At 41.8% G+C, this 25,216-nt stretch overlaps 2 protein-coding genes across 2 annotated transcripts; both read right to left on the minus strand.

The window, feature by feature from the left end:
- Nucleotides 1–5,574: 5,574 nt before the first annotated feature.
- On the minus strand, nucleotides 5,575–9,479 carry tmem275a (transmembrane protein 275a). The gene is made up of 2 exons (XM_022203078.2): nucleotides 8,866–9,479; nucleotides 5,575–7,891 (listed from the first exon to the last, which is right to left on the minus strand). The coding sequence occupies exon 2, from the start codon at nucleotides 7,861–7,863 to the stop codon at nucleotides 7,246–7,248; it is 618 nt and encodes a 205-aa protein (XP_022058770.1). The 5' UTR covers nucleotides 7,864–7,891; nucleotides 8,866–9,479; the 3' UTR covers nucleotides 5,575–7,245.
- A 6,134-nt stretch (nucleotides 9,480–15,613) lies between these two features.
- On the minus strand, nucleotides 15,614–21,392 carry kncn (kinocilin). Its single transcript, XM_022202592.2, has 5 exons — nucleotides 20,992–21,392; nucleotides 18,998–19,066; nucleotides 18,837–18,908; nucleotides 17,262–17,355; nucleotides 15,614–15,865 (listed from the first exon to the last, which is right to left on the minus strand). Exons 1-5 carry the CDS (start codon nucleotides 21,137–21,139, stop codon nucleotides 15,790–15,792), a joined length of 459 nt encoding a protein of 152 aa, XP_022058284.1. The 5' UTR covers nucleotides 21,140–21,392; the 3' UTR covers nucleotides 15,614–15,789.
- Between the last annotated feature and the right edge of the window lie 3,824 nt (nucleotides 21,393–25,216).

Genomic DNA, 25,216 nt, shown 5'->3' on the forward strand with positions numbered 1-25,216 from the left:
GCACAGAAACCGGTCTGAGGCAGTCTACTGTGGAGAAATGTTTATCATTCGTTGTTCCTGGATTTCTTTGAAAAACGGAGGCCTCTGCTGGAATCAAGTGGTACCACATGTTGTTTACCATCCCACTGGCACCCCAGCACATCCCAGTACAGTATTCAGTTGGCTTATTTGGTTCTGTAACCAGAGCATGCAGCTGTCTCATCAAATATAATGCATAAACAATCACTACACTCAGTGTCCGTGTCCTGACAAGACACCAGGGTTGTAGCATTCCTAGTGCTCTTCATGCCATGCTCCATTGTAAAGGTCTACTGCACGGCCCACTCATTCACTAGAAAATATTTTCGTTGGCTGGACTCACAAGTTGAATATTTGGCGGGCAGTCACGGTTAAGTACCACTCTATTTTCAGTCCATTGATCTGTTTGGTTAAACAGTGGAGCAACTGCTAAATTAGTACATTCAGAGAAAGGGTCAAAGACCCTGAGCAGAGTTGAGGAGAAAGTACATTTTTTTCTGTACATGAACTGGACTGAAGCAGCTGAAAGCAGCATTGATTAGCTCTGTTAAAGGGGAACTTCGGTTTTTTTCAACCTGGGGTCTGTTTTCATATGTCATTTCATACATGTGAGTGATGGAGAAATGAATTTTCGACATAACTCCAGAAATTAGCCAGGCAGGCAGCTTAGCAGCACAGCTAGCAGCTCCGCTAGGGAAAAGTATGGGGCAGCTCTCGCGCGATTTCGGAACGAGATTTGCTTTCTAGCGTCCTGAGATTTGGATACAGACCACAACAAAGAGCGATCGCCAGGTAATGTGGAGGTTTTCGTTCACTTCTCATCTCTAGTATGTTGTGGGACACTCATTGAGACTATCTGAGCCGGTCAGTGTGGGGCAAAAGCACGTTAGGGCGGACTTTGACGCAGGGGGGCCAGCTGCCCCATACTTTTTGCTAGCCGAGCTGCTAGCTGAGCTGCTAAGCTGCCTGCCTGGCTAAATACTGGAGCTATGTCGAAAATTCATTTCTCCATCACTCACATGTATGAAATGACATATGGAAACAGACCCCACGTTGAAAAAAAAACGAAGTTCCCCTTTAATGGCTCAAACATAGCAAAGGGTGATTGAGTTCACTGCATGTGCATTGATGCTTTTCACACCAAGCCTGGTGGTCCCCCTGTTATTTGTTTTTTGTCCTTTTACATTTTCCCAGAACTGCACTGGGGTCCTCTCGCTGTGCACGATTACATATGCTCCCTACTCACGGAATCCACGTATAGATTTGTGTAAAGCCTGGTTATGCAACAGGCCGACCACTTCAATATGCTGCCATTTACTGAGAGTGAATGGAGGAGTTAAGAACGGTAAGGGGAACTATTGTCGGCAGTCATTGGTATGCAGAGCACTGCAGCATTACTATTAGGACCCTCGCTGGTTTTGATCAAAATCCGCTGTATCTTTACTCCCTGATCTGTGAGGGGCTTTTTTTTTTCTCTGTGTCGCCCTCAGACTGTTCCTGTCATTGAGACCAACTGAAACAGCCCAACAGTCACGCGGCCCGCCCATACATAACACATGGAGCACCAAAACACCTCTATCAGCAATGTTCTGATATGTTTTGTGATCAAATCATGTGTTCAAAGGTACTCAGAGCCCAATCTTAAATAAACATTGTGCCTGCAGGGTTGGGGAACGCAGTGATGGAACAACCAAAGGTGAACACACAGTCAATAACAGTGAAATCATCAGTATTTTCTCTTGCAGTAAACACATCACTGCTGTATGCTCTGACAGGGTTATCTGTATGCTCCCTGCTGACCTGGAGAAACAATGTGGGAGTAAGAATCCAATACGTATTGTCACCTGAATGCAGATAACCAACGGCCTGGTTCATTTTAGCCTAAACATAAAGATTCATCCCAATGCTGTAAATCCTCATTCTGCTCCCTCCCAGTCTGTCTTTGGAAGCGGAGTGAACTGGGTTAGGGTTATATAACCAGTGTCTGTTCTCATAGATCCTCAGCAGCTCGTCTTCCCCTAATCTTTTCAGCTTGATTACACCCTCCATCCCCCTCCTCTGCCGACTCATTCAACTGAGAGTGTTCTCACACACAAGCACATCCATACAAGACCACATGAACGGAGCGTCGGGATCCGCCACACTCCGGTTCAGAGCGGATGGGATTCTTGTGATTGCAGGTGTGTGTGTATGTGTGTGTGTGCGACTGCTGTTTTTGTCAGCGTGCAGCATCATGTCATAACAAAGAAGAAGTCATAGCGGTGGCTGCATTTGAGGTCAGCTGTGTGCGGTCGCCTCCCCAATTTCCAGACCTTTCCATTTGTTATCTTAGCATCACAGACAATCAGTCATTACTGCAGCTCAATTTCTGTGTGAAGAGTGACGCTACAATCTGTCATCTGTACATGCATAGTGTATGACATTCCAGCAGTATTGTCAGGGGGTTTATAACGCACAATGGTAATGCAAGAAGATTGCTGCCATTGGAAGTGTTCTCGCAATTCATCAGTATGGATGCAACGTGCAAATAAAGTGTTAGGAGAAGACAAAGTGGTCGTGTCAACCATTCCTGCTGCATGTCTGTGTGCCTTTTAATGTTTCCCCCTTCAATTTTCTGGCAGACATTAAACATAATGCTCTGTTCTTATTGGTGGCAGAACAATAAAGGGCAGCATTTTGCGGTCACAGGTTAGTCTGGATAGCTGCTGTGATAAAAAAAAGAAATCCAGGTCAAAAGCCTAGACAGTGCATCTGCTCAAAGTGCTTATCATTACCCATCATTTGGGTTGAAGCAGTCATGCCAAATAAGTAACCCATGAATTGTACTTTGACTCTAGCAAAAAGGAAGTCTGTTTTCATGTACTGTGACACCAAAACAGCTGTTGCTATAAGGAATTTAAAGGTCAGGAGAAAGTGCACAAAGGAGACATTGTGTGTTGAGCAAATCACAGCTTTTTCCATTTACGTGCTTATAAAATGGATTTTAAAAGCAGCGTGTGGTCACAGGGAGACATTGAAGTTCAAGGATCGAAGGGTGACATCCATCTGTTCCTTTTTTTGTGACAAGTAAGCTAAACTGCAGCGGTTAACCATGACCCTTCTCCCTGAACTTTGCTCACTAAGACCATAAACATGTAAATATTCTGCTCAGACCGCAGCTTCTGCACAAACCTGTTCACATCCAAAAGGCAGTAAATCTTCCAGCCCCGAGGCAGCTAAACATTTAATTTGTTTTACAAGCCTCTTCATTCAAGGCCAAGATGCAGAAGATCCAGGAAGTGGCAGCATGTTTGACAGCAGCCTCATGGTGAAGCATTTTGTGTAATGCAACATAAACCTGGCAGCAGATGTAAGGAGGGGAAGGCGGGAGATGGGTTGGTGGCAACTGCTCTGTAGTTTTCATGTTTTTCCAAAATATGAACTGTTCTGGTGCAGGTTTAATCACAGAAAATCCCATTATCTGCAGTGGATACATGACAGCTTCAGTGTCTTGGCTGAGTTCCCCTCCTGGCTCATCCAGTACCAGTGACCAGTCTCAACCCGCCATCTGCTGCTTGAAACTCTTACAAACCCTTCTTTACCTCGTCGTCGCTGTAAACGTATGTGAAAATGCATTTTGAGCGAGACAGAAAAATAGGTCAGACCCAATCTAGTTGTTTTCATCCATCAGAAAAACCAAAGCAAACAGGATTTTTAAAACCAGTGCCTCTAAATCCCTGCAGGTTTTCATTAATAGTTCTACCAGCCAAGACTCTGCGGATGCAAAACTCACTTTAAATGTAATCCTCAATCAAAAATTCAGTCGATTTTGCAGCCGGAGAAAAAGATCCTCCGTCCATTTTTGTCATCTGTGGGCTGCCTCAAAAAGTAGGACACCCCAGATCTATGCCTCTATCACTGCACACAAGGGACCTTTAGCATCATGGATATCCCAAATGACTCTACTGTAATTAGTGCTATCAGTGATAAGAGAAATGATTGAGGCTTCGGGCACTTTAATCTTGCAAATTTATATAAGCAGAGCTGCTTTACGAGAACAGCAATCTTGCACAACAATAATCTATATGCAGTTTGCAGTGTCACCAGATTCCCCTCAAACACAGTCTGCTGGTTCTCTGACAGCCCCAACAATGGAAACAGAATGTTGTTAGGATCTAATGACATCTCTTGGACTGGTTTAAAACAGCAGCCACATTTTATGTAACTTCACTGACACCCAAAAATGCTCGTCTAGCTCCCTCCAGTGGCAACCACCTTGTTATCACATATAAACACTTGGCGGAGGAGCCAGATGGAGCTCATGTTGAGTTCTTTACTCAAGGCCATCTTGATGTTATGTGTTAAGGGATGAGGTTACGTTTCTTGTCCTTCGTGGCAGATTCTCAGCCATCCTGCTTTGGAGGTGGCGTGAACAGAACTGAAACGCTCAACTGATTAACCTATTAGTCAATTGACAGAGGAATAAATATTATTTAAAACATTTGACTGCTTTTTAAATACAATACTAGCCTAGCCGCGCTAGACAACCCACGGCAACAAATTTAATTCTCTGCCAGGGTGGGTCTAGTTACCCTCCATAAGGCTCGAGGCTGGATTCTCCTAAAACTGGCCGGACCAATCACCATGAAGTGTGGAGTCAGAAGGCGGGCGTAACGAAGTGACGACAGAGGCGCGACGATTCTGACAGAAACAACCGGCGCACAATAAACAGTTATCTTTCGACTCGGCTTTGGTCACAGCCCTTAAAGATTTGAAGCTAAAATTCAACTTGAAAGATAAACAAATGACTGCACTTAAGTGTTTCATTGAGAAGAAAGACGTATTTGGACTTATGCCGACGGGATATGGCAAATCCTTAATATACCAGTTGGCTCCGCGGCTCCGCTGGTTGGGAAGCTAATGGGACTTAGCCACAATCCACCGGTGCTCTCGGAACTATGTCAGCCTATTCGTTGCGTTGATTGGTTGTATACCTACCCAATTGCTGCAGAGGGATTTGATAGACAACCTTTTAGCCCGCCTCCCTCCCTGTCGAGCTTCCCTAGACCCTTGTGCCGTCAGAAACATGGGTGTAGCATGGCTAGGCTAATATAATACAATACAATACAGTGAATATCTTTTGTTTTTTTGTATGAAGTTGGAGGAAAACAAGCAAACCTAAGACAAATTTGAGGGTATTTAAGAAGCTGTGATGGACATTCTTCTCTATTTTCTGATTTTCAATAATCAAAACACCTTTTTAGTAATATGATCAACTGATTAGTCTGTAATAGTACAAGGAGGAATTGCCAGCAAGCTCTTTTCTGAGCATTTGGGAAACCATTCATATTTTATGTCTTGAAGTTTTCCTGCTAACTGCTCGCTCTTGGAATAAATAAGGGATTTAATGACCACTATGACTCAAACATGACTCTTCTCCTACAGGATCCCATTGAATTCTCACTAGAAATGCTATTATATGACAAGCCCAGATGTCATTTTCCTCCACGATGACACTAAATGCAGTGTAACAAGTACACGGTGACATGCAAGGCACACATAGGCAGCAACCTCACGTTTCTTCTGAAAGACGCTTTTTTATTTGTATCTTTTGCAGGATTCACATTTGGATTGGTTGTTTTTAAGTAGAATCTTCACAAAAATATTTTATCCTTTACATGATTTTTTTTTCTTCTCAGATTTTGTAGAAGTGCTACACAAATGAAAATACACAGACGATACACCAACAGTTCACAACAGGGTGTTTGCATTTCCATTACTCAGTTTTCTGAACATGCAAAATTAAGCTCAGCACTCGAATTTGGCATGAGAGAGAGCTTAGACACAAGAAAACAGTCTTTTTGAAAAACCGTGTCACAAATAATTTCCGTTAACAGTGTATAATGGAACGCTGTGGTCAGTGGTTGTGTGTCTGTATGCAGGTGTTTCCTCTCCTGCTACTACATACTGTATGTGTTACTGAGATGGAACACTTACGCCACTCACATGCACAAAAACCTGTTGAGGCTTTCCTAACAATATGGAATAGAAATCCAGAGCCAAACAAAAGGCTTTCTAAAGAAAACTGCAATTGTGCACTTTTATATAGCCCTCATTATTTTAATCCTGATATCTCAGTCTAAGGCAACTTTCCATGAAAGGAAATCAGCGTTTGAATGTCTCTTTTGATCAGTCAGGTTTATAACTGACAAGCAGACATCACAGTGATGGGAAACAAATAGTTTTTTTGTAATCTTAGCATTTAAACTGTGTTAAACTTCTTGGCTTTCCAATGTTGAAAATATTGGGGCCGTTGGAGGTAAACATTTGCTATGAAATTCATTCTTTTGTTTGGGTCCTGCTGTAAATTCAAATTCAGCATGATAAAAGAATCACCAAGCTGCATTATACTGTATTACTGAATAAAGCAAAAATGAATATGGCCTTAAAACTGTGGATTAAGTCGCAAGTGTCTTCAATCAAAATGTGCACATGAAATCAGAAATTGTCAAGACTGCAAAGAGAAACACAATATTCACAGTGTGTATAAGAAAAATGCTCCCACGATCCAACACTGCTAAATGTAAATGTGCTGCAAATGTTTTTTGTTTTTTTTGACTGTAGTGTTTGTAATCACTTACTTGTGCCAAGATTTTAATTTCAGGTGAGAGAATATTGCTTTGGGACCCCCATAACCTCCGATACGTTCTGTCCACAAAACAAGTTCAGCACTGAGCAGGGCACACAAAATGCCAAATGTCCTGTACAGCTCACCTCTGTGTTTCACTACTGACCTCTCACATGTAATCTTTAAAGTTTTCAGAACAAATAAATGATCAAAATTTTCTGTTGAGCCCTCTGAAATCACTGTTGACGACTGAGGTTTCCACTAAACCAGAGTAACAGTGAAGGATAAATGTTTATGGTCTCAGACACTTTGATTTTTACATGAAAATTGTTCATAATGCCCCACGGTAAAAACAGAGACCTGTAAGAAAACAGCACAAGAGAGGTAGGAATTTGAATTCCAAAACCTATGATCCACAAATACTTGGATGTCTCATTAACTTGGCATGCTAATTACCAGTTGGCACAGCAAGAGAAATCAAAAGCATACTCTTGACAACTTGTCACAACCAGAAATATGGCACAACGTAAACTAGAGGACATAATCACACCCAGCATGGCCTCCACCCAGAAGGATATTTACACTGCCAGCACTCCGGCCTTGGAGGAGTTTCTTCCCTGCTAGGTGACCACTTCTTCACGTGGCAGGTTGAGCCTCACCTCTCCTCCTGCTGCTGCAGAGGCTGAATAGACTGCGGTGGCGGAAACACAAGAAGGGCCATTGGTCTCCATGGTGAAGAGCTTGCAAGGTCCTGGCAGGGCTGCGTCAGGAGCCTCCTTTTCTGGGCTGGAGGCCCGAGATGATCCAGGGGAAGATGTGGGGCTCAGCTGCACAGCTGTAGTGTCCTGCAATGTGTGCTCGCTGGTCTCGATTTCAAACGTTGCCCCTCCAGCCAGGCCACCATGTCCCATCAGCCCAGTGCCCCTGCCACCCACCTTAGACCTCCGGGAGCTGTGGGGGGGAGGCAGGCGGCTGCACACACAGCAGGCCCCGAAGAAGGTGAAGGCCACCAGCAGCAGGATGGGTCCGATGATGATGGGGGGGTTGGCAGAAGGCAACACTGTGTTGAAGGCGAATGCTCCCACCAGGGTGATGTTGAGTCCAGCCAGCATGATGCACAGGCCACAGGCACAGCAGAGTGCCGGAGAGGGCAGGCCATGAGGGCGTGACTTCCTCTTCTTCTTCTGGGGCTCCTTTATAGGCACGGGGGTGCCGTTGTTTCTATCTGTGATGACCATGTCCTCGCCTCCAGACTCTCTCTTCTATCTTTTTATAGATACACAAAATAAAAGACAATGAACTTGTGGACTCATTACTCACTGCTCCTGCTCTGTGCACTGGTTTTACTGTCTAATAATCTCTTTGGGCTGAGTGAGGTGTCCTTGCTGAGACAGTATGGGCTGATCATTCATCACTGCTCCTCCTCTAAATCACATGTGGAAGGAGCAGCTGAAAACCATACACCAGTAAATATCAGGCTACTGTGTACTGTAGTGGTGCTAACGTTACAGTGGTTGTTTATTGGTGACTCCTGCAGCTTCAACCACCTGATCTGGAATGACAGCTGGAAATACTGTTCAGTTCCGTGCACTGAAATCTTAAGAAATCACAAAAAATTGCTTCTAATTAGGATTTCACATCTTCTTTAAAAAAGAACTGTTCTTTGTAGATAACACATAAGAGAAGCGCTGAGCATGTAATTTCATTCATAAACACATAAAAAACAACAAATTGAATTAAACACTGATTTAAACAACAGCTGAGAGACACTGGAGGGACCATTCAGGGGAAATTTGATTAATTAAATGATAAGTATAAATGGGATGCATGCACCCTGTGAATCTAGCCTCACCATTTTTTGCCTCAGTGCCACTTGATAACTGAACATGTCTGATCAGTATCACTATTTTCTTTCTCTTGATCTGTGAAGTTAAATGTGCTCAGTGGCAGTGCAGCTGCTTCAGTCATGCCAACTAGGCCAGGAATCTGAAGGATTAGTTACAATCAAATAATTTAAGCATTCACACGTTCAGAAGCATGCAGATGATGAGAGGGGATGTAAGAAAAAATGATGTGTCTTTTGCAGATATCTTTGTCATTAAACATATGATTCTGGATTTAAATACATTACTGCCAGTTAGTGTGAGCTTAGCTTTGCTGGAAACGCATTGAAATGCACGTTTGCTGCACTGATATGTTGCGTTCCTGTGAAACTACACCGTGAAAAAAAATCCTCTTACCCTTTATGTCGATACACAGATGGTCTGTCCATCGTTTAATCAGGAGATTTTCACCACGATTCCCGCCTCTAATTACGGGCTGCAATTAGTGAGAGGTTGCGAGGACGCATAAACACACGAAGGCTTTTCATCCTGCTTCACAGTCCTGAGGGCACAAGTCATGAAAGCCATGCAGTCAGAGGCTCATGAAACACAAGCAAAGGAGACCCGATCTGCTGATGAGAGAAAAATCCGACGGCGGACAGAAGATCACTTAGGTGAGATCGCATTTCTTCGGAGTTGTCACGCAGACGCAACACGGCGCGTCGCTCCTGATGTGGACCGAGACGCACGGAGCACCTGAGAGGTCACCCTGCGAGGGAGATGGAGGGAAGCAGCCGCTGGATGAGAGCCATCTGTCAGGCATCTGTCGGTCTGAAGTTGTCATATTTCATTAGTTCATGTCTGATGCGGCACACAGAGCATCTTCCCTCCTCTGTGGACCGCTGGATGCGACTGTCTCTCAGCCGCCTCCTCCTCCTTGGCGATCCATCCTCAGCAGCGTTCAGCCCACTATAGTGTGTGTGAAAAGGGTGATGAAGGTGAAAGCTGTTGCTCTCTGCCTGCAGCCTTTACTTGTTGCAGCCAAAGCATTATATAAAAATACACACACACACACACACACACACACACACACACACACACACACACATATATATATATATATATATATATATATATATATATATATAAAATCCTAAAAATGTCTAAAATAATTACATATATATCAGTAAAACTTCTCATATTCTCTTAAGAACATTCACATAAAAATCAATCAAATTCCAGCGAAATTTGCTGGATTTTGGTTGATTTTTATGTGAATGTTCTTGAGAAGCATTCTCAACATTTTTTTTCCACCAAAAATTGTTTAAAGATTTCCCAAAAATGTGGAAAACGTGGACATCAGAAGTTTCACTGTGAAAATATATTTTTTCCCCCACGTTTTCAAACTTTAAAACGGGTCCATTTTGACCCGTAGGACAACACGAAGGTTAAATTAGTCAGGTAAATTTGAATTTAGATGATATTGCAGGATCTTAATTTTGATATTTTATTTAAATGTGAATTGTGTATAGCATTGTAGCATCGTAACTATAATTTAACACTTATTCAGGTAAGCTTTAACTTCATATGATATTGTAGGGCCTTAACATTAATATTTTAGTTACTTAGTTAAATTTAATTTATCCATCCACCCATTTTGTTTTGCATCTGGTATAGGTAGAACAGGTGCACTCCCAGGCCAGATGAGGTACATACTCCACTTGAATTCTGGGTCTACCTTGGGGTCTCCTTTCAGTTGAACCCACCTGGAAAACATCCAAAGGAAGGTGCCCAGGAAAAGCCTTAATCAAATGGGGGGGGGGGGGGGGGGGGGGACCCTCAGCTGACTGGCTTTCAGTGTGAAGGAGTAGTGACTCTACTTTGACTTGTCTGAACTCCTCACTGTGCCATGCCATGCTTACAGTCATGACTCCGAGCTCATGACCGTAGGTGAGTGTTGGAAGGTAGACTGATTGGTAAATTGAGAATGGGCAACCCTTTTTCATCATGATAGTCTGATATAGTGCCTATTTTGCTGACTCAAAAACCTCAAACACTAGCCTAGCCACGCTAGACAACCCACGGCAGCGAATTTAATTCTCTGCCAGGGTGGGTCTAGTTACCCTCCAAAAGGCTCGAGGTTGGATGCTCCTAAAACTGGCCGGACGAATCACCATGAAGTGTAGAGTCAGAAGGCGGGCGTAACTAAGTGACGACAGAGGCGCGACGATTCTGACAGAAACAACCGGAAACAACTAGCCTAGCCGCGCTAGACAAACCATGGCAACGAATTTAATTCTCTGTCAGGGTCGACAACAGAAACGACAACAGTCGTTGAGCTCCATTAGCACCGACTCTGAATATTCTTTCTGTTAAAGGGGAACTTTGGGTTTTTTTCAACCTGGGGTCTGTTTCCATATGTAATTTCATACATGTGAATGATGGAGAAATGAATTTTCGACACAGCTCCAGTATTTAGCCAGGCAGGCAGGCTAGCAGCTCGGCTAGCGAAAAGTATGGGGCAGCTGGCCCCCCCACGTCAAAGTCCGCCCTAGCGTGCTTTTGCCCCACACTGACCAGTGGGACTTTTGTGGGAGTTGAGCATGTGTGTGCCAAAATGGCTCCATGGCGCCCCCTGTAAAATTGCAAAATGTTGTTACAAACCTAACTCAAAAGAAGTTTGATCCACAGCTACAAAATTTTGTGGGCATAAGCAGCAAATCAGGACACAGGAAAAACTCAATCACGGCCATGCTGTAAACCGAACAGGAAGTCAGCCATTTTGAATTTGCTGTATATTTTTGGAGATTAATAACTCATCGGAGTTATTAAACTCAAATTTGGCCATTATATATAAAACAGACCTTGATGAAAATTATCTACACACGTGGACAAAATTGTTGGTACCCCTCAGTTAAAGAAGGAAAAACCCACAATTCTCACTGAAATCACTTGAAACTCACAAAAGTAACAATAAATAAAAATTTATTGAAAATTAAATAATCAAAAACAGCCATTACTTTTGAATTGTTGATTAACATAATTATTTAAAAAAACAAACTAATGAAACAGGCCTGGACAAAAATGATGGTACCTCTATAAAAGATTGAAAACTATTTGACCAGAGTGACATGATTAACTCAGGTGTGTCATTTAATTGACATCACAGGTGTTTCCAAACTCATAATCAGTCAGTCTGCCTATTTAAAGGGAGACAAGTAGTCACCCTGCTGTTTGGTGAAAAGGTGTGTACCACACTGAACATGGACAACAGAAAGCGAAGGAGAGAATTGTCCCAGGACATCCGAAAAAAAATTATAGACAAACATCTTAAAGGTAAAGGCTATAAGACCATCTCTAAACAGCTTGAAGTTCCTGTGACAACAGTGGCTCATATTATTCAGAAGTTCAAGACCCACGGGACAGTAGCCAACCTCCCTGGACGTGGCCGCAAGAGGAAAATTGATGACAAATTGAAGAGACGGATCGTTGGAATTGTATCCAAAGAGCCCAGAGCAACCTCCAAAGAAATTAAAGGTGAACTCCAAGGCCAAGGTACATCAGTGTCAGATCGCACCATTCGTCGTTGTTTGAGCCAAAGTGGACTTCATGGGAGACGACCAAGGAGGACACCACCGCTGAAAAAAACTCATAAAAAAGCGAGACTGGAATTTGCAAAAATGCATGTTGACAAGCCACAAAGCTTCTGGGAGAATGTCCTTTGGACAGATGAGACCAAACTGGAGCTTTTTGGTAAGGCACATCAACTCTATGTTCATAGACTCAAAAACCAAGCATACGAAGAAAAGAACACTGTCCCTACGGTGAAACATGGAGGAGGCTCAGTAATGTTTTGGGGCTGCTTTGCTGCATCTGGCACAGGGTGTCTTGAAAGTGTGCAAGGTACGATGAAATCTGAAGACTATCAAGGCATTCTGGAGAGAAATGTGCTGCCTAGTGTCAGAAAGCTTGGTCTCAGTCGCAGGTCATGGGTCTTCCAACAGGACAACGATCCAAAACACACAGCCAAAAACACCCAAGAATGGCTGAGAGAAAAGCGTTGGACTATTCTAAAGTGGCCTTCTATGAGCCCAGATCTGAATCCCATTGAACATATGTGGAAGGAGCTGAAACATGCCATTTGGAGAAGACACCCATCAAACCTGAGACAACTGGAGCTGTTTGCTCATGAGGAGTGGGCCAAAATACCTGCTGACAGCTGCAGAACGCTCATTGACAAATACAGAAATCGTTTAATTGCAGTAATTGCCTCAAAAGGTTGTGCAACAAAATATTAAGTTATGGGTACCATCATTTTTGTCCAGCCCTATTTCATTAGTTTGTTTTTTTTTAATAATTATGTTAATCAACAATTCAAAAGTGATGGCTGATTTTGATTATTTAATTTTCAATAAATTTTTATTTATTGTTACTTTTGTGAGTTTCAAGTGATTTCAGTGAGAATTGTGGGTTTTTCCTTCTTTAACTGAGGGGTACCAACAATTTTGTCCACGTGTGTAAATGCTCTGCAAAAGTCAAAGGGCGTGGCCATGGCGACTCCCCAAAATATTCATCCTTCACCATGAAACAGGAAGTGGTGTCTAACTCTGCTGAACATGCTCCAATCTGCATGAAACTTTACATGTGTCATCAAAGTCCCGCTCTGACATCATCCATGTGGTCATGTACATTGACAGCCATAATGCCAACTTGTGGTATTAGGAAATAAGCTTTTTTTTTTTTTTAACTTTCATGTAATATTTCATGCAGGATGGTCAGATTCACTTCAGATTTGGTGATATAAGCCTAAACACGTTGTCGATGATTCCCACAGAAAATGGTGACTTGACGTAAAAGGGCGTGACTGTGGCAGCATGATGAATTTCCATTTTTCACCATGACAATTGAATTACTTATATCTCAGCTGGAAATTGTGTAATCTGGACCAAACTTCATATGATGGACACCAGTCGGGGTCTGAACACATTTACAATCATACATTTCAAAATACTCATAGCGCCACCTATTGGCAATAAGAAGTTTTAGTAATTACATTTTCATGTACCATTGGCCGATACTTTGTCATGTCATTCTAGAAATTGGACAGCTCAGTGTTCACGCCTTGACGATGCCACAGTGTGAACATTTTGATGATTCATAAAATGCTGTTGCTGTGGCAATGGATTGTTGTCAAGACAAACAAAGTACATTTTGATAGGTTAGGAAAGGTCAAATGCTTGCCAAAATTGCTACACACATCAGGACTGCTTAATAGCTTGACATTTTACATGAATAACACGTGTGTGGAAAAATGGCTCCATAGCGCCAACTGGAAAATTTCAAACATTTACTATGGCCAGTACGTGTAACCTACAGAGGCATGAAATTTGGTAGGCATATGTAACAGGAAGTCGGCCATTTTCAATTATGTCTCATATTTTTTTACAATTTTGGGGCATTTTTGACCATTTTAAAAAGCTATATAATCAAACAGGGCAACTCCAACAGAGCTGAAATTCGGCCAGGATGTACTGAAGACATGGGTGAACAAAAGTTATCAAGATGTTCTGCAAAAGTCTGAGGGCGTGGAAATGGCGACCCTTGGAATTTGACAATTTGCCATGAAACAGGAAATACTGTGTAACTGCCCTGAAGATGCTCTGATCTGCCTCAAACTTTACGTGTATGATCAGAGTCCTGCCCTGATGACATTCACATGCTGATTTTCAGCCATTATCATTGCGTCACCTGGTGGGTGGAAAGAAATGCTCTATAACTAGCCTGTACATGCTCCGATCTGCCTGAAATTTTACATATGTGATCAGAGTCCACTCCTGATGGCATCCATAGGCCAACATACACTCTCAGTCGCAGTGCCACCTGGTGGATGTCCGTGGATTCGCCGACCAGCGAGAATGCGAGGACCCGTCCAACGCTGCTTGCAGCTTTAATTTTCATTTGGTTTAGACCCAAAATGTACCGACAGCGCTGTGGGGTTTGTTTTTGCCACTAAATTCATGGTATTAATGTCAACAGATGATCATCAAAATGCAATTGGTCGAATACAAGGAACGAAGCGCCTTCAGACAAACAGCTGTTGCCATTAAACCATAGCACAAGAAGGGGATGCAAACAGCGGAAAGCTAGGTTGAAATAGTGAGTGAAATGGAACATTTCTGTTAGCTTCATCCAGCTGTTTTATACAGGTGAATGGAAAGGATCCTCACAATTCTGAAAAATTATCATCAGTTGATTTGGTAATGACAGTGACAGGCCTAGTCATCATTCAGTCTGTAATAAAAGAGTCACGACTTCACAGCAGTACGTTTGCAAAGAAAATTGTACAAAAAAATTACTGACTTTGGAAACATTTTAACCAAGCAATCTTAAGTCAAGGTCATTGTCTTCTTCCTTTAGCTGGATATGAGAGCATCGTGTACAGAGGGTAAACTAGTTTACGCCTTCTGGCTTTCTTTCAGACGATTTTCCATAAATATATATACATATATATTTTTATTTTCACATGTTTTATTTTTCAGGCACCTTAACATATTGTGCATAATGTACAGTAAGTGCTGATTGTGTGTCCCTCCATTGTTTAACCTCATGCGGACACAGAGGGATTGTTGGTGAGCCATTGTGATTTGAGGCCTGACAATCAAGCTGATGGTTGTCATCAAGACACCGCAGACTCCTTGGACTCCTGTTGCTGACACTCATCAACACAGCCTGGCATTATTCAGCCTCACAGCACGTGACGCTTTTTGTCAGGCCACAGCGTTCTTCGCCACGCCGTTCTCCATGCAGCAGCCGTTCTCCTTGTGCTGTCCTGAATATCAATGTATTATGTTTCGCGGCGGGGGTGCCGGTTCCTGTGAGCATGCAATAGATGGAGCCATTGATGTAGATGTGGCCACTGTGAGCACCTGTGTGTGTACATATCCATGTATTTTCTACTTGCTTTGTTCAAGACAAACAGAAGAAGAGGAACCTGCACTGAATAGCATACGAGTCCCATCATCACATAATGGCCATAATAAGTTCTTAATTGGCAGCGTAGAACATTGTGTTGTGATGAGATGAGCTGCACGCTAGTTGGACTACTGGGCTTAATTTGCTTCACTCAGTGTCAGGAGGAGAGGAAATACTCCACAAATAATCACAATTTGATGTTCAGATCTTTATTAGAGCACACAAAATCAACATGATGAGGTAATCTCAACTAACAGGCCAAGTTCACATGATACAACAACTGGGCAGAAGGGAAAGGATCAAAAAGATTCATATCAACAGCGTACATGCCTACAAGAATATCACAGAAAGTCATGTCATGTGATGACATCATGGCAGGTCTGCTTCAGTAGGCGACTGCTTTAGCTTCCGTCTTGATAACACATCTGGCATGTCTGAAGAAGTCCTGCAAAAGACCAGTGGGTGAGTTGCGCAAGCAATGTATTTTGTATTGTGTGTCTGTGTGTGACAGGCCTGGTAAATGTGATCACAGTGTCTTCATTCTATTTGCATCAACCAATATCATTTTATTTCCCAAACCATCTAAACAATCATGTAAAGTTTCATTAAATACCAAACAGCAGTGCAGTCACTGAGCTACATAAACAGTCTATTGCTCTATTGTCTGGCTAGTTTTAATTCAGGTTTTACTGTCTAAAGGTAACTTTAACTGTGTGGTTTGTGAAAAATGGGGCAATAAAAATATCACCAAAGGGTTTGGAAACCTTGAGTGACAGAAAGGTCGATGCATGCCATGCTTAATGTGACACAGGTCAGCACATGGCATGTAGGCTGATGAATGATTTCATCTGACAAGACTGAAATCCATCCAGGATCTGGGTTACTATAGCAACTACATCCAAAGTGACTGTTTGACGATGAAAAGGAGGTGATTGTAATGTTCACTTTCAAAAGTCCACTTTTCTCCTCTAAATTACTTGGAGATAGTCAACAACAAAAAAAGCGCATGTTCTTATGTAAGGTGCTTTGTTGGCTCTGAAAAGGACAGTCTGACTATGATTTTAAAAAATGTCTTTAACTTAAAGATGACTTCAAAAAATGACATGTTTCAGTGTAGTGACAGCATTTTGTCCATGAATCAGTGTGACAGATTCATTTTCTTAAAGTCAATGCAGTTTTAGGCATTGTTTTATGTTATCATACCTGAGTCGCTTGTGCATGAAATACTGTTATTTGATATACTGCAAAAACTTTCGGATCATAAATATACTATTATAAAAAGATCAACACACAGTAAAATAGCTCAGTACACAGCTAATCAAGTGAATCTGTCACTATAGTAAGCAAATGTGTCTTCATTACCTGTGCTGACAGATTACATAACTGACTAAAAGCAGGGTGTGAACATGGAGGAATATTTTCAGGTTCATGTGCAATCTCAATTTGCAATGAAATTTGTATCAGCTTGAAATGCATGTATGCCCTGATTACACTTTAATCAAACCACACACATGTTTGCAAGTTTTCCTACAATGTCAGTCTGGCTAAACCTGATTTATAGAGAGAATTGAATGCACTTTTGACCTTTGGGAACTGTTATAGTCATGGAAACTGTACTATAGAAAATGCATCCTTAAGGTGAGGAAATTAGTGTGGTTCCAAACATCTGGTATTCAAGTCTGTTGTATTTGCTCTACGATTCACCTGCCTGTTTTAATCACCATATAAACATCCTACCGCTTCTAGCTCTTGCATGTAAAACACAAGTCTGCATTAATTGCCCCAGAACGTGATTGACAGGAGACAGACAGACAGACAGACAGATGGTGTTGGAATCATACCCCTCTTCTGGGTTGATCTCTGCCACTGGTCCTCCCTCCACAAATGTCCCCATACGACTCTTAGAACGTTCCAGATTCATTTGACTCTGAGTTCCTGGCAAGACCACAAGACAGGAGATAAAGTACGCACCAGCATTGAGCATAGCTGCATATGTTTCACTGGTCTGTGTAGATCAGAGAGCTGTATCGTACTATGAAGGTGGAGGGGAAGCAATGCCCGGGCAAAAAGGCACCCAATACTTGGACTGTACATTATGTAGTCACCTGTTTCAGCCTTTTAAACCCAATTAAGCTGCTGCTTGCAACCAACATATATAGTACTGTTTTGAAGTTTGAGGTCACCCAGGCAATTTCATGTTTTCCATGAAAATTCAAACTTTTATTCATGTGCTAACATAATTGCATAATGGTTTTCTAATCATCAATTAGCCTTTCAACACAATTAGCTAAACCGATGTACCACTAGAACGCAGGAGTGATGGTTGCTGGGAATGGGCCTCTGTACCTCTATGTAGACATTCCGTTAAAAATCAGCTAGAATAGTCTTTTACCACAGTAACAATGTCTAGACTGAATTTCTGATGACTTTAATGTTATTTTCCTTGAGAAAAAAGTTTTCTTTCAAAAATAAGAACATTCCTAAGTGACCCCAAACTTTTGGATGGATGGATGCAGTTCAAAAGCCTGACAAAGGGAGCAATGATGTGAATTTTCTGAATGCTGAGGAAATTGAACAAAAGATTGTTTCTTATTTATGTGTTATACGGAATTAACTCAAATTATGACCCTGAACAACCTTCCTCTATCCACCAAGTGAAGAATTTTCACAGAGCTTTTAGCATTGATAATACTAAAACATGCTGTATGTTCTCTGTAAAAAACAAAAAAGAATATAAGGACAAAGTATTTACAGATATGAACTCGGGAATTTTATATATAGGGATAGTGTGCAGGGTGTTAAGACCACACACCTCTGCATGAATTATTTCTTGAAGTGGGACTTAAATGACACCTTTGTTAGATAAGCAGACAAAGCATGACTGACTTTCAGTATTTGATCAAAATACTTCATGCATATTATTTTATATTAGTAACTTGATTCTTTTCATTTAAGCACAAGTATGTAGATTTTGTCCAACTTGAGTAAAATTTCATACTGAAACACTACGATTTTTCATTGCAGTGCAATGCTATATTGTGACTGTACAACATATTTTGTCTTAGGTTTTTATAAACAGACTAATAATTCCATGTGTACAGAATAATTTAGCACAGGGGCTATTATTTCACTCACATCATTCCTTGATCTCATAATGAGTTCAAAAATGGTTATAAAAGAAGAAAAAATGCCGTTCTTTTTATTGCACCCTGTGAGGTATTAGAAAGACGTCTTGTGCTGTCCAGTAACTGCCTGAACACAACATCTCTCTCACTGGTGTCAACTATTAGCTCTCTATTGTACCCTCAGAGTTCTTTTTATCAACATCAGAATGGATCAGTATCAAGTGCCTCTGAATGTTACGTGATATCTTTATTAATTAGCTACCTCTCTTCTAGGACATTGATTTCGCTCACCTTCTCGTCTTAGCGTCTCGGCTGGTTGATCCGGAGCAGGATTGGCAGACGTCGGGTGCACTCTAAAGTTTCCTGAGGAATTTTCAGAGCCAAAATATTTCTTGGATAAAACGAATACAATATTTCACTAATGCAGTGAGCAAATAACAGAAAAAACTTACCAAAGGATGGAAGAATGTGGTTGATGTTCAGCCAGGCTTTTATGAAGGGGTAGATCGATATGAGCAGGCCTGGAAAGCATAAAGTGTCATTAATTTGATGAATGATACTGTTGAAAAACACAGGTTTTTAATTTTAATTGCAGTGTTAGTGTGAATATTGGTCACAATCTTGGTTTGAAAAGAAGTCGTTGCCTTGAATTTGCTCTATAGTGGGTTGTAAAGAGGCAAATATGTTGTTCTGCAGTTCCTGAGTAAAATCTCATTATGAAGAGATATCAAATATTACTGACGAGATCAAATCATCTGCGCATTCCAGTTCACGGCAATCTGCTAATTTAATTTGTTGGAGTGTTTGAGACCTGTGTTTGATACCTGTGAGTCACAACAGGGGATTAAAAATAGAGAAGTTCCCATACTTGGAGACATCACGACCGACAAATGAGACTGTTTGATGAAATATCTATTCTCAAACTGAAACCCTGTCGGCGTAGCCTGTGGATTATTTCAGTGCGCCAGATACAGTGTGTGACGTTTTCTCCTGTTCAACTCCAAGTATAAAGTAATATCTGAACTGCAGGGCTTGTGTGCCTCTCAGTGGCACTGCGCTCCAATTCAACACAGTTATTGATTTCCCTTATAAGCCAGAAGAGCTGGCATTAAATCCTGGCAGGTCCTGAGGGTGGCTGTGATGCATGTCTGTGCTTAAAATGTCATGAAACTGCAGGAGTGAAAACAATCTGCCCAGAACACTCTGTTCATACTCGTTAGTCAGACTACGTGTTGGAGGAGGCATAACGGCACACAAGCCCCAAAACGCATAATTAGATGCTACTCAGTTGCACAAGAGTGAACGTCTCTGTCGTGGTGCACAATTTTGATTTGCCAAATTCTTGTGCGCATCAGAAAGACAAATTAATTATTGAAAGCTGATCAAATCGTCAGTGACGGCGTGTTTCGCATTCGCCAAGCTGATCAAAAGCCCTGCTCTTTGCTCTTTCTCTCCAGGAAACCGGCTAAGACACTCCTTTATCTTGGCAGTGCAGTCCCTCTGGCTATCAGCTGGTTCCAGTTACACTGTTGTATCAGATGGACGCTGGATGGAAAATGTCACAGGCCACAGAGCGTTCACCTGAGTTTTTGACATCTCTTTTTAACAAATAGTCAGTAGTTTTCCAGTCAAATATGAAGGTGTCCTCCTCAAAACACACAGCACTCTCAATCCTTTTGTAATCATTATTTTTTCATACATACATGTGACTGTATAATATATTTTGTCCTATGGTTTTATGAATAGAATTGGAAAAATGATTGCTAATATTAATAGCAAAATAGCAAAATCACTCATTTTTGTTCTTAAATATCTTCTTTCCTTCAAACACTATACTGTTGACACCTTGTACATGTATGTCATTTTGCACTATTTGACACTTTTATTTGTATTTTTATTTCTAGCTATAAATATGTGTGTGTGTGTAAATATATATACATATAGTGTGTTTTTAATTTATGTTCTTTTTCTTATTGTTTTGGTCTGGAACAAGTGCACCATGCATTTCATTATGCATTATACTATGTATAATTGTGTTTGTGATAAATAAAAGTCTTGAATCTTGAATCTTGAATCTAGCATGTTGTTCATTTTATAACTGTTAAATGATCTGTGTGGCAACAAATATAAATTTCTTGTTTTTCCAGTAACTTATTCACAAAGAAATGTACTGTATGATGTAATATGTAGTGATGTAAGAAAACGTTTGTGCTAAGACAACACTAAGGAAGTCTCACTCCCAGTATGACTTCACAATGCTCTAAAACTGTTTTAAAGTGCTGCTTTAAAAGTCCTGCCACAAATAGAGAGCATAAGATATTCACTGTGAGAGAAAACAAAACAGATCAGAAGCTCAAAACAAGAAGCAATTAGAATAATTAATAACAACTTCATAGCCTTCCCATACGTGGGCCAGTTGTGCCTAAAAGTTTCCACAGACACTCACCGAGGCCTCCCGCTCCCAGGAAGATGCCTCCTACAGCATCAGCGTCACACTCCCTGGACACCCCGATGATGATGCAGCCCGCCACAATGCTGAGCAGGGCCGAGCCCACTCGCAGCCCATGGTACTCCCCGACGCTGACAGGGTTCATTCAGCAGGTGGAGGCCCCCCACCTGCCCCACACACACATGCACACATACACACACAAACAGAGTGAACAGTCCTGACACTTTACTCTGTTTTAACTTGGGCCCTCACTGCTACTAGTGGCAGCTTCACTGTCATCTACACGAGCCTCGCCCCTCCCTGTCTTTCACTCTCTCTGACACAGAAACACTTTCCCTGGCAGAGCCTCCATCTAAATGTTGTGTTTCTCAAGACGTCTCATGCATCTTTAAAGATGGAGCTCTGGTTTCCATTGCCAGTGAAAATGAGAAAGCTTGGAGCGCTGACTCTTATGACAGCGATACGCAGGCTACAAATCTGATCACAGTCCTTTTCGTACCAGCGCTGGCATCCAGTGTCATGTACATCCAGTGTAATTTACACAGAATTAACACTTAAATGACAGTGCGTCAAGGACTTAGAGGTAAGGGATAGCGGTATGCCTGCATTGGCAGAGCAGCGCAGAGACATAAAGAGGGAGAAAGAGGGGCAGAGGGCGGAGAGAAAAGGGGCGACAGTCAGAGTTGGACTATGTGCTACTTGTGTGATTTGTCTGCGAGCTTGAAGGGAATGTGTAATGAAAGGTTCACAGAGTCCTCTACGGTGGGGGCCCGAGGCCATCCACAAAGGCATGCAGTTGCCATAGGAATAGCATATCCATGGCAACAGAGGCAAAAAGAGGGTAAGCAGGATTAACACCGGTGAAGAGGATAACAAATGAACTTACTGGGTGGAGGAGAAACAGTGACACATTTCCTGTTCAACAAGTAAACTCCTACCTTTCTCTATAGTGCCACATGTTCACTTTTATGTTATATTTATTATTATGTTATTATGTTGCTAATACTGCTTGAGTCATGATGGTCTTCTGCTTTAAAATCAAGCTAATTTGCAACCCCTTGTCAGACTTCATCTATGCTTTACACTCCTGAACCGCTAAAAGTTCTGCTGAGTCACAATTACATATTCTCTCAAAGAAAATTACAAAGCGACAATGTCAGTATGAATGCCTGTCAACACTTTAGCAGAAGTAATAATGTTGAGGACAGATCATGCAAAGCATTTGCAAAATCCGTCCACCCTACACAGACCTGGCCATTCATTCAGGGTCAACTGTCCTGTTTTCACACCAACATCAGCTGATACACCTGTTTAAAGCAACAAAATGCATTTTAAAAACCTGGTAAAGAAAGTACTAAAATTCCACATTCATTTGGCCTTCCCCTGCAGTATCCGATGTTTCTGTTGTCTCCACTAGATGGCGGGCTCCAGACACAAGTGACGTTTGTTGGTTTATTTCTCTTCTTCTACTTTGCAGCTGCATCGAGCCCTGCCGGAACAATGAGTGGATCAAAAAAAAAGAAAAGTCGACAGTGAGTGTCGAGTATTTCAAAAGGAGTGGACTACTAAATATTATTCGCTGAAGTCCGTTCAATGGCTGTATGTCTTATTTGCAATGAAACCGTTGCGGTTTTTAAAGAATACAATATCACGAAGCATGCTAACTACGCTAGCAACCAGTCAGCCAAGCATGGACAGCTACGGCTCAGAGGCTGGCAGCTAGTTTACAGACTCAGCAAAATACGTTTTTTCTGCAAACTACGATTCATGAGTCAACCACGAAGGCAAGTTATTTGCTAGCATTCAAAATAGCAAAGGCTAGCAAGCCTTTCTCCGAAGGGGAGTTTTTGAAAGAATGCATGGTGAGACAGCAGGTCTCCTGTGTCCAGAGAGCAAAAGCAAAAGCAAATTTGAAAAAATGAGTTTGTCAGCAGGACAGTTGCTCACCGTGTTGAACTAATCGATGAAGACTTAGCCAGCTCACCAAACGAAAAAGCGGAGTCCTTCAAGCTATATTCATTAGCACTGGACGAAAGTAATGACATAAAAGACACTGCTCAGCTTTTCATTTTCATAAGAGGGATTAATGGACATTTTGAGACAACAGAGGAATTTTTGACCATGGAATACATGAAGGGGAAAACACGTGGAGAGGACTGTAGGACAGGATGCCTGGGTCATCCAGAGGATGAAGCTGCTGTGGTGTAAACTCACCAATGTCACCACAGATGGATCCCCAAACTCGACAGGAAAAAACGTCGGGCTGCTGAAAAGAATCCAGGATAAGGTGAAGGAGGAAAACCCTGAGCTGGATGTGATTTTCCTACACTGCTTAATCCACCAGGAAGTGCTCTGTAAGTCTGTTTTGCATCTTGACCATGTCGTGAAGCCAGTCATAAAAGTTGTTAACTTTATAGGAGCGAGAGGGCTTCAGCATCATCAGTGCATGAAATTTGTTGAAAAACTGATGCTGATCACCAGAACTTGCTTTACCACTCTCATGCCCGCTGGTTAAGTTTGGGGAAAGTATGTCAGTGAATGTGGGAGCTCAAAGGTCTCATTTTTGGAGTTAATCATGATTTTCCTGAGTTGCGCGACAGAGATTGGCTGGGATTTTGCTTTTGCCGTGGACATACTGACGCACATGAATGAGCTGAATGTGAAGCTGCAGGGGAAAGATCAATTTGTGCACGAAATGTACACAAATGTGACAGCCTTCAAAGCCAAACTGACTTAATTCTCAAGACAAATGTCAAAATAAATGCTTCGCTCATTTCCCTACACTGACGACGCTGACAGAGGCCAGTGGATATGGAAAGAAATATAAGGAATCAATAGAAGACCTACATGGACAATTTGTCAGTTCTCTGATTTTTAAAAAAATGACAAGACACTTGAGCTGGTATCATGTCCTTTGTCACAAGACCGAGAAACAGCACCTCAGGAGTGCCAGTTGAAACTGATCAATCTTCAAAATGACTCTTAAAGGAGAAGTTCAGCTCCCTTAAACTGAATGACTTTTGCGCTTCACTAAGCAGCGCTCGATTTAGACGGTCGCAAAATCTGTGGTTGCCAGATCGCCATTTGCGATGTTTTTAGTCGCAAATGGTGACCCGGCAACCGTCCAAATCGAGCGCTCGATCGAGCTGAACCGCGTATCATGTTTTCTTCATGGAGGCAGCCACTTTGTATGATGTCATCAACCTCCTATCATTCCCGGCGCTCGCGGCGACCTGGCGACTGTCTAAATCGAGCGTGAAGCCAAGTTTCCAAACATTGTGAAAATGTCACAGAGGATGCTGGCGTTGTTCGGATCTGTCTACGTGTGTCAGCAGACGTTTATGTGATGAACACAAACAAAGCACACCACAGATCCCAGTTAACTGATGAACACCTCATATGGATCCTGAGAACTGCCACAACCAAACTGACACCAGACTTTGATGCACTGGCAAAAAAGGGTGACCAACAACACTGTTCCCCCTGAAACTGAATGTGAGTATTCTTTACTTTGTCAGTATTGTCTTTAACATGTAATTCATATTAGTTTGCACAGTCTCCATCCATCTGATGCTGATCTGGCCCATCTGTTGAATTTCAGAAGTCAATGTGGTCCCTGAGCCAAAACGTTTGCCAACACTTGATCTTGAATAACACAAAAGAGTAAAGAAAAAAAAATTAAAATACAATTGCATTGGCCGGGAATTGAACCTTGAGCAAGCGAGGAAAGCAGCTATGCTAACCACTATTCCACCAACGCATCAAGGGCTTTGGCCGGGAGACCCCTACTTCTCTGGACTTTGGAAAAGGCTACAGCAACCTTTTCATTTTTGTTTTCTTGTGCATTTACCTTTCCTTTGTCCCACTGCGAGGCAGACAGAAGCAGCAATATGATGCAGCAGACAGAATGAAGTGAGTAGCAAGTAGAAAAAGAAGATATTTATTGGGTAAGTATGAAGAGTAACTACGTTGGTACTGTCACTAACACTGGCATGGTACTGAAAGTGCGACAAAAATTTCAGCTGTTCGTGCAGCTGTCAATCGCATTTGTGAGCGTCAAACAGCAGGAAGCCTTACAAATTCACCTCCATCTTAACTTGGCGATAGCAGTTAATGAATAGTTTTCTTCTTCTTCTTCTTCTTCTTTTTTATTTCAAATCAGTACTGGGGTGCAATAACATAGTTCATACTTTTTACAACAAATAATAATAATAATAATATA

The sequence above is a fragment of the Acanthochromis polyacanthus genome, chromosome 9, assembly GCF_021347895.1.
Source record: "Acanthochromis polyacanthus isolate Apoly-LR-REF ecotype Palm Island chromosome 9, KAUST_Apoly_ChrSc, whole genome shotgun sequence".
Classification (NCBI taxonomy): domain Eukaryota; kingdom Metazoa; phylum Chordata; class Actinopteri; family Pomacentridae; genus Acanthochromis; species Acanthochromis polyacanthus.